This window comes from Penaeus vannamei, chromosome 12 (assembly GCF_042767895.1).
Source record: "Penaeus vannamei isolate JL-2024 chromosome 12, ASM4276789v1, whole genome shotgun sequence".
Classification (NCBI taxonomy): Eukaryota; Metazoa; Arthropoda; class Malacostraca; order Decapoda; family Penaeidae; genus Penaeus; species Penaeus vannamei.
The window spans coordinates 42,400,459-42,410,458 of NC_091560.1; the positions used below are offsets into that span (position 1 = coordinate 42,400,459).

At 36.4% G+C, this 10,000-nt stretch overlaps 1 protein-coding gene across 1 annotated transcript in view; it reads right to left on the reverse strand.

Moving 5' to 3' along the window:
- LOC113829505 (uncharacterized) overlaps positions 1–10,000 on the reverse strand; it is a 12,383-nt gene that overhangs the window by 477 nt on the left and 1,906 nt on the right. The window contains exons 2-6 of the mRNA XM_027382686.2: positions 8,953–9,066; positions 7,689–7,854; positions 7,273–7,464; positions 6,402–6,584; positions 1–671 (exon numbers count right to left, since the gene is read on the reverse strand). The exon at positions 1–671 is cut by the window's left edge and continues 477 nt beyond it. Of these exons, the coding sequence (XP_027238487.1) occupies positions 498–671; positions 6,402–6,584; positions 7,273–7,464; positions 7,689–7,854; positions 8,953–9,066 (829 nt within the window). The 3' untranslated portion in view covers positions 1–497. The remainder of the gene's footprint in view (positions 672–6,401; positions 6,585–7,272; positions 7,465–7,688; positions 7,855–8,952; positions 9,067–10,000) is intronic.

The window sequence follows — 10,000 nt, forward strand, 5'->3', positions numbered from 1 at the left end:
TGTAATCTGAAGTGAATGACCATATATGTGTGTACAGGAAGAGAAAAATAATGGAAAAAAAAAGTATAATCACTCCAAAGAAGCCAGAGACAGAAATTAAAAGTCACATGCTAAAACATTCACATAAAAGTAACGAGGGCTCCAATATCCTCATCTGTATAAAATTTCTAAGCATTCTTTCACTAATAAAACAAACAAATGCTAAAGAGAGTTCATATGAAAGCTGCTCTACTTGAAATACAGTCCTGTTGTAATGCATGTTTCTCATGGAAAAAATGCACTTACTAGAAATAATAAAGATAAAAAAAGATAGTAGTACGAAGAAAAATTAATCAACATAGACAAAAAAAAAAAGAAAAAATACAAAGAAAAGAAATAAAGGAAAGCACGAAGAAGAAAATCTTAAAATCCGGACTGTATTACTCGTCTTGTAAAGAGCTCATAGTGATTGGTCTTGGCAGTGAAGGCTATCAACAAGGAAGGCAAAACGACAACTACTAGGAAAACTTGGCTTTGCAATGGGTCTTTCCCTTCTCTCTAGTGTCAGCCACCCATCTCGGAATGTTCTTGATGATCCCCATTTCTGCCAGGTACACGTAGATGTGGTAAGTGGATGAGCCAGACATCTCTATGTCGACATTTTTCAATCTGAAACCTTTCAGTTCTGCAATCTGAAAAAAAAAAAAGATAAAAAAGGTTCATAATATCAGTGCCTCTATGGGTGTTTACACAAATTGATTTAATCAAATAATGGATATAAAAGAAATAAAAGAAAATTACAGTTGGATGTTTCATAGGAATTTACCAAGACTATATAATCTAAAATTCTGATGCATGACAGACATCAAAGTATAAGAGGATATCAGACAGATAGACTGTTAGTAGTATGTTATCATCAAGTTTTGTATGAAGCTCTATTATATATTTGATGAAATAACCTTAAAAATGGCTCCTACAAATCTGCTTCATTTTGTAAATCATGTTTGTATCAATAATGCATTCTTATATAATTAACTTTTCCAAACTTTCTATGCATCTTCCCTGTATACCAGCAATAATTCTCCCAAACCAAACTTCCACTTCCCTATAGGACAGTCCCCTTGTTAGAGTGTAACATTTCATTTTGTTACTTCCAGCTTGATTGAAGTTTTCAAAAATAGGATCTGAGATACAAAATCCTATAAGCAAAGGTTAGGTTCTTTCTACAACACACCTGGATGTATTACTTGGCAGAGGGGGATTCAGAAACCAGAGAAAACACACAAACATACACACACCCAATCAAAAAGTGACACATATCCCTACACTGGATCTATCTAATGACATATAATTACCAGATAAGGAATCTGAAATTGATAGAATGGCCATCAAATGCAGTTACTCATGTGTGGAATCACACATTTAAGTAATGATTGCAGCTGCTCATATTTTACTCAGCTAATTAATAGGATTGGCCAGGATAAAAATCCCTTTATATAATATTTCATGTTATTAGTAATATAAATAAATAAATGCCATTAGTTTATTATATTTCTTCTAACTGTGTCAGTGAGCATACAGACAAGCATATACATCTATATACACTAAACATACTTTTTCCCTTTTTCCAAACCTTGGGTTAATAATGATCTAGTAATTAGACTGCTATACAGGCATTACATATAAGATCAACTCTTGGGTCTAGAAATGTATATATGTTTTTACCATTTTAAACCACAATAGAAGTGCATCCACAAGGAGCTGGTAAAAACAGCATTTATAGAGCTAATTTACATGCCTACATATGCTTGTGTTTTTATCCTGAACAACACTGCTCTAATCACTTCCCCTTAAACCTTTTACACCTACAAAAAATCTAACTTTGCATGTAATGGCTGGATAGACCACAATCGGAATATTCTCCCTGCTTTAGTCAAGTGCTTACACTGTCTCCTTTCCTTCGGCAGTAAGGCCAGACACCTAATGCTGGCCTACCCTTGCTCCATTGCAAGTCTGTGCTTCCCCTTATAGCATCCCATCCAATTAAATTTAAAAAAGGATGGCAGATATATCCTGTCAGATTGCAGCATCAATCATATATTCACAATCGGTATCAAAAACTCCATGTCATTTCTGCTGAAATTCACCCCCCAGCCCTCAGCCAATCCTTTCCATTATGGCATATTCACATCACTCACCCAACAAGCCATATTGTTTCATGAATTGATGGTCATGTCATCCAAATCAATCATATGCCTCCTTGATCTACACTCCTCCTTTAACCCACAGGATCTGGGTGACATGACCATCATATCATAAAAAAATTTAGCTGAAGGCTGGAAGACATGAATATGCCATCAAGGAGGGCTGGAGTGATGGAAATATAATGGCACTATTTTCAAACTCAGAATCCTATTCCTGCCCACAATGCCCAGCAACAGAGTATATTAAAGAAAATGAAATAATACAAAAAACTAAAATATGACACAAAAAACACAATAAACATAGGGATAATATAACAACTAATCAATGAAAACAGTCTATTACCTTCCTGATACAGCTTATCAAATGACAAATAGCCTTTGGAAAAGGCAAAAAAGCAAAAAATGCTTATGTAGAAAAAGAGATAATAACACTACAAAGCCACACGCCTGGGAGAGTTGCCCCAAAATTAGTCCAGATGTGGGCTATGAGACACCCAAATCTAATGATTAATTAGAAGCTTATATGAGAGACAGAGCATTAGTAATGTATATATTTTCCAGTTCGGTAAACACATACATAGAAAACACAATGTGTAGGGGTAATATAACCCCTATGATCTGGGTGACGACTGTCCTGTCATGGAAAAATCTGGGTCGAGGGCTGGGTGACATGAACATGCCCCCATCAGCCAAAATGGCCGCCAACCGTGTGACACAAACTTGCCAGGAGCGAAGGCCAGGGTGATGGAAAAGACTCACTATGAGCACACAAATTTCTTGGGAGTGTGATTGGACTCATTTAGCACTTAGAAGGGGGTTTTAGCATTATTCCCATACATAAACAAATGTCAAATGTAATTTGCATAAGCTGGGACTGGCAGAGTGCTGGCTCCAAGGAGGACACCATTTCCATACTTAGTATCGTATCCCTAGCCACTGTGATCAGCAGTGCAGGTTGTATTACGGATAATTGAAAATTACAAAAAAGAAAGAAAGAAAGAAAGAAAAAAAAAGATATGACACAAATAACCAAACGTTACATATTTTCTTTTCTTGCACTGTTATTTACTACATAGAGAGATGATAAGGAGCTTGTGCAAGGGATATATTCTATTACAATCTGGATAGAACATATCAAAAGACAAATATGGAAAATTAAAAATGGAAAAAAAGCTTTAAAAGTTTATGCAAAATAACTTTGCAAAGGGGAGGCAGAGAGTCTTTTCACAGCTTACAAGTGTTTCTGTGCGCCCGGCCTATGCACCACACTCCCAGGATATTGGCCACTTATGCAACCCACTGCCCTTATTTTAGACCCTGTGATTTCCGTGATGCAGCGGGATCCAAAGGGTTATATAAATTGTAAGTGATATCCTGATATTATGAAAAAAATTGTAAGAACTTTAGATGAGTTTCGCATATATAACAGGGATCATAACACTCACTTTCATGCTAATATCAGTGGCTCAACCTATAACAGTTACTCATAATATCCAGCTTAATCTGACTATCTACTGAGTAATCTGCTAGCATCTATGTGGATGGCTTTGAGTTCAGCTTTCTCTGAGCTTGGTATGTACAAAAGTCACTTATTAAGATATTACCTTCGAACTTCTAAAGATATTCCTACTATTGCCTATCCTTAGTAGTGACCAAGTTTTATGTGCCAGTGATCAATACAAGTCCCAATAACGTGACATATGTGACCTCTTGCACCTCCTGTGAGATAAGTTACAGATGGATTCCTAAGCTGCATCAAAGATTGTTGAATCGGAAGGTGTTCCATTGGGTTGTTTAGTGCTATAAAAGTATCAGAGTTAGCCATAGCAGATCCAAGGGCAGACTCCTCTTCCCATTATTTTTCAAAAAGAAACACCCTAGAGTGGTCACTAGTGCTCTAGAGTAGGCCCAGTAGGTAGCCACTATCAATTAGTGGTATCAATTATATCAGCACTGCAGAATTCTGAACTTTAGTAAACCCTTCCATTCTTCCATTCTTCTATCCAATGAGTGTTGATGAGGGTATGATTCATCTTAGCCACATAACCTGCAACACAGTTGAAGCACTAGTAACAGGTGCCAGGAATCCTCAGTTTCTGGGGTCACACAAAGTCCTGGAGAAGGAGACTTTCCTCATTACCAGTATAAGCTTCCAATCTATGGGGACATATTGTTATGGCATCTATAACAATATGTCCTGTCAAGGACAGCTATCAGATACAAAAACAAATTTGGTGTAGGACACCTCTTTAGCATCATATTTCTATATATCAGAAGGAGCGTACACAGACATAATGCTAAATAAGTGCCTCAACCTCAATATCAGCATATTCTCATGGACTTGAGCTCCTCCTACTACTGTTGGCTGTAGGATACTGAAGATTGATATGGCTACCTCTGGAGATGGTAATCACTGCATCTCAACCATTAACAGGTGAATCTACCTTCACTAATTTGCTGTTGCCAGGCCACTGCCACCTTCAGCTGCTTTAGTTCCCTCAATATCATTAGCAGCTATATATCCTGACACAAAGAGGTTCCATCCCTCTATCCAGATGGCCCAATTAAGGTTAAAGTTCAGGCATTCATCCCTCCCTGACATTCCACATGCGTAATTCCTAAGAGCTTTGGCCTCTAAACCTAAACAAACATTTTGTCACAGAAGTTGCTCAAGAGCACAATTTGGCAAACCCCAGTGATGCAGTGGTCATTCAACCATGTACAATTTATTCCTGTTTTATTTATATAAAGCCTATACGTAAGACAAAAGCAATAACATTTTGAAGATCTCATTAAAACAAATTTATAAGATGGAATATATAATAAAACTTTACACTGCTAGGGACCAATTATGCTGATGCTACAGATAATTAATAATAATCATCATAATAATAATAATAAAAAAAAAATTGTGACCACTCATGCAAAATATGCCTTTCTGTGGGGATTGTACACATAAGTAGGGTCGAACCTTTAACCCCTTCAATCCAGGTGACGGGTCCATCACATCATGAAAAAATTTGTGCGGGTAACATGAACATGCCGTCATGGGTAAAAATGGCTGCATGCTAGGTGACATGAACTTGTCATGTCATGAGTGAAGGCCAGGGTGACAGGAAAGGCTCACCACAAGTGCACAAACTTCTTGGAGGGTGATTTGACTCATCTGTTTTTTTTTTGAAAGGGGCTTTTGAATTATTCCCATCAATAAACAAGTGTGAAATGTAATGTTAATCAGCCATAACCGGGAGAGTGTCACCTCTAAGACACACCATTTCCATGCTCATCATATTCCTGGCCACCATGACTGGCAGCACAGGCTGTATTACAGAAAATTGAAGTTAACCAGTTGATAGCCATAGTCTGGATCAAATCATCAGTAAGAAGCTAATGGCAATAGAGGATTATAGCTGCATCCACCCTCAGCTTCCACCTATAAGGCTCTCTCCTGCAGAACCACCAGGCAGGGCCTCTATCTTCTCGCAATAGCTTTGATCAATCTGACAAGAAACAACTTCCTAGCCTGTCAACAGGTCTCCTCAATCCGGGGTTGTTTTAAACAGAGACAATCTGGTGGGTGTGATCACCCTGAGGAAAGTGAGCCAGGCGCCCATATAGCCTGCGTTGACAGTCCCAGACTGCAATGGGTCCAAAACATATATTTCAAAAGAGCTGCTATCCAGGAGTTACACTACCTTCTATTAAGTTTTAGCACAACATTTTTCCACCTGCCTCTGAGCACATTTCAATCTAACAGTCTTACAGAAACTTTGACATTCCTGAATAACAGTTTGAAAAAGTTTGTAACACATTTTTCATAGGTCTTTAAAACCAATATACTTTATCAATGATTAATATTTCTTCTTCTGTCTATGAAATACAATCACTGTTCAACAAAATGAAAGAAATGCAAGGTGCTACAATCAAGGTTCATAAAAATTATAACAATATTTACAAACTAACAAACAGGTTCAAAGGTTAAAGATCTTATCAATAAAACTATACAGAAAATTCCCTTATTTCTTCAACTTTTTTTTTTAAACAATTGAAGAGAACTGCACCTATTAAGCCTAGTCCTTGTGTAAACGGAGTACCTAACAAGAACATAGTATTAAAAGAACAACATCCATCATAAAACACCAGCTAGTACTCAGTGGCCTTTCTTGTGCAATATGTCTGAAAAACCTTTATCAAGAGTCATCACCCCTAATTACTGACCTTGGTCTTGAGAGGCACATCCTCCACCTCAGCCGTGATCTTCCTGATGCGAGGAATCTCGTCTGTCTTGCTGCCGAGCTTGAGGTGTACTTCCTTGGCAGGGTCATTTTCTGGCTCTACTACATTGCTTAAGGAAAATCCGGACAGGATCTGATCCATTCTTGAAAACATTTTCTCTTGGTACTGCAAAACGAAACATTTCTGTTACTTCATGCTGTGGAGCTGTATTATACACTTTGGAATTAATATAAAGAATAAATCCTGTAAAAAGATTTACAATTTCTAAATGGTCCTCATAACCAGTAAAGGACCCAATATGCAGTACGAAATCCAGACAAGTTTGGAGAAGCAATACTTTTTTTAAAATCAAAATTCATTATAATGGAGAATACATATACATATAGCAGACTAACCAAAGAGAGAACACAAATTAGACCCACATATATAAGTACCTACATGAATATAAATATATGTATGCCTATGTCTTCATTATTCTTCAGTGGTCCACCAAAAACTTATAAATCATATAATGCAGATATCACAAAATAAAATGTTAAGATAAATAAAGGTTATGAAGAGAAAAACAAACAAATAAGATAATACAAATACAGGGTATCAAAATAAAATATCAAAATAATACCAGGTATCAAAAAAAAAATAATAATAAATACAGGGTATCAAAATAAATATAAAAAATAATACCAGGTATAAAAAAAATTAAAATAAATACAGGGTATCAAAATGAAGTGTTAAAATAAATACAGAGTATCAAAATATAACATTAAAATAAATACTAGGTTTTCAAACAAAAATGTTCAAATAAATACAGGGTATCAAAATAGAATGTTAAAACAAATTCTTTAGACAATACCTGAAGCTTCATTGCTCCTGGTGACCTCTCATTGGCCTGTCTGTATAACATGAGGAGGTTAACAGGGTCACTGTAATTTAAGGAGAGTGCTTTCAAGTCCCGACAGTGTAGGCCCTTGCACAGTTCCTTGAAGATCCTGCCGGGGATACTTCGGTTTGCAAAGAGCAGCTCATATTCAACGTTAACTGCAAACTTAGGGAGGGGAAATTAGCGCTGGATGATTTGCAATTAGGTTTTCTTTGCAAACACACATAAAAAGCACAGAAAGATTCACCACACAAAGAAATGTAAACACACCTACACCTGCACCCATCCACCCAACCACACCCCTCACCCCACAAACACACACGCACACATACACACCTTTACTAAGAAGCAACAGATTGCCTCTACCATAACATGTCATCAATACTCACCCGAAACTTTGAAAAGGCTGCTTGACGGCCTGCCACCCCTTCGCCACTGTGTCTTGTCTTCATTCTTCTAACTCTTTGCTCTAGATGTAGCTCCCACAGAACGAGCTCAGGGTGTGATTTTACAATGACGCTGGTCTTGTAAACCTTTCTGAACACCTCCATGGCCCTGCAAATATGTGTTTCATTCATAATTCTTCCTATCCATAAAAGCATAATTTGCAGAGATATACAGTATCTAAACAGCTGACCTTTATGAAGTTTTTAACATAGCATCATTTGATTACTGTTAAAGCCACTATTTACTAGACGTAATCACAGAACACAAATATGACTGAAACCTATATGAAGCTACAATTAATCAACATTTATGCACATGACAAATACATAATACTTTTACTCCTTTTTTCTACACTTTACCCATACAATGACTTAACAAACAAGTAATAATGAAACTAAAAGAACAGGGAGCTCTACTTGGCATACTAATAAATACCACTAGCCTGCAATGTTTAAACAGTATAATGGGATAACCACAATTTCCCCATTGTCGTTTGGCTGCAGAACATACAATTATCCAGTGATTGAGCCTAAAGATTCATTTCAAGCTTACATCTAAGGGGTTATAACACCTCATTCTCTGAAGAAGTCGCCAAGCATGCCAGCAACTTTTTAGCGTGAGTTTAACAAGCTAATCACGTAAAAGGGTAAACAGGTGAGATATGCAGGACTGACAATTGACTCCTTGGTGACTGAGCACTGAGCATTTATGTGTAAACACCATTAAAAAAAACTAAATTTACAATGAACTTTAGCATTCTGTTAGTATTGCCATCTAAAAATCTTGTACCCTAAAGGTAATATCATTTATTAGATCATTAACATCATTTCATTTTTTTTTTTTTTTTTAACTAGTTAATGCATTTAACAATCTTTCTGATTATTACTTCATATGTTTAGTAAATCAATTAACACTGATAAATGCACATCTTGTGCTACATAGTGACTCATTTCTTTTTAAAGCCATTTTATTTTCATATATGTTTTCCACTTCTTATTTTTTCTATATGTTGAGTGCTTGAACAGAATATTCATAGTCTGCCTTGAATAATAATAAAGATCAAGCCTATCCTGCATTCTTTTTTTATTTTCACCCTAGTTAGATTATCCTAATCACAAAATATAACATAACACATAACAAGCAGATTAACTGATATAGGTATAGAAACGAAGCAACCATAAATCATGTTTTCTAACAGGTACTTACTCAATGACATCTCCAGCGGTGAACGGCAGAGGAGGATCAAAATCCACTAAGTGATACGCATCCCAAGATCCTGATAAAAATGACGTGAGGGGCACTGCTTTGGCATCATATTTCCTGAAAGAACAAAATTTATTAAGCATGTGCTTGAAATTCAAATAAAGTGCTGTAAAACAAATACTGGAAAACGTGGTGGGAGAAAGGGAGTTGGAGGACAAGAGGAGGAAGAAGGAGAAGGGAAGGGAAGAAATAGAAGAAAGAGAAAGGGGAGGAGAAGAATGAAGAGGTAGGGAGAAGGAGATAAAAAGAAAAAAGTATTTTCTTTTTTTTATTGCTTTTACAAAATTGGTCTGGCAGTTTCATAACTTTTGTTTTTTTTTATTTTACCATAGATAAAGCAAATTGCTAATTTATCAGAAAAGAATACATGTGGAGAATACTCAGTACTATGCTGGAAATCTATGCAAGAAATATACATGACTTAGTTTCCAAGAGAACAAAGAAAATCCATCATCTAAAAAAATAAAGAATAAATAAATAAATAAATAAATAAAAAATAAAAAAAATAAAAATAAAAAAAATAAAGCTTTGGGTTAGTCTTTATGAACACACTAAGCTAGGGAAAATTGAAGATGATATTCTTGCAGAGGCCAAAAAATTGTAGTCGTCTCTACATGGCATAATCTGCATCCACAAATAGCAATGTCACAAATAAAGGAAAAAAATCACGCACAGTCCACTTGGCACACCTTAGTTTCATCTCTATCTTACTATACATACCGAGGTGAAGACAAAGTTTGTTGGAGGGAGTTGGGGGGGATGAGCCCCCATCAACCCTCCCCTTGGGTAGTGCTCAAGGGGAATGCCCAGTCACAGCAATTTGGATTGCTGAATAAAGTTTGTGGAATAGGGGTCTTAGTGTCTGGCAATTGTTTCTGTACTGTAAAACTTATCAAGCTTTGGGGTCATTTCTATGACCTTTCCATAAAATACAACCAACTCTTAACCCACTGACAACGGGACGCTGGTGCGACACCAGATCAGTTGCTGG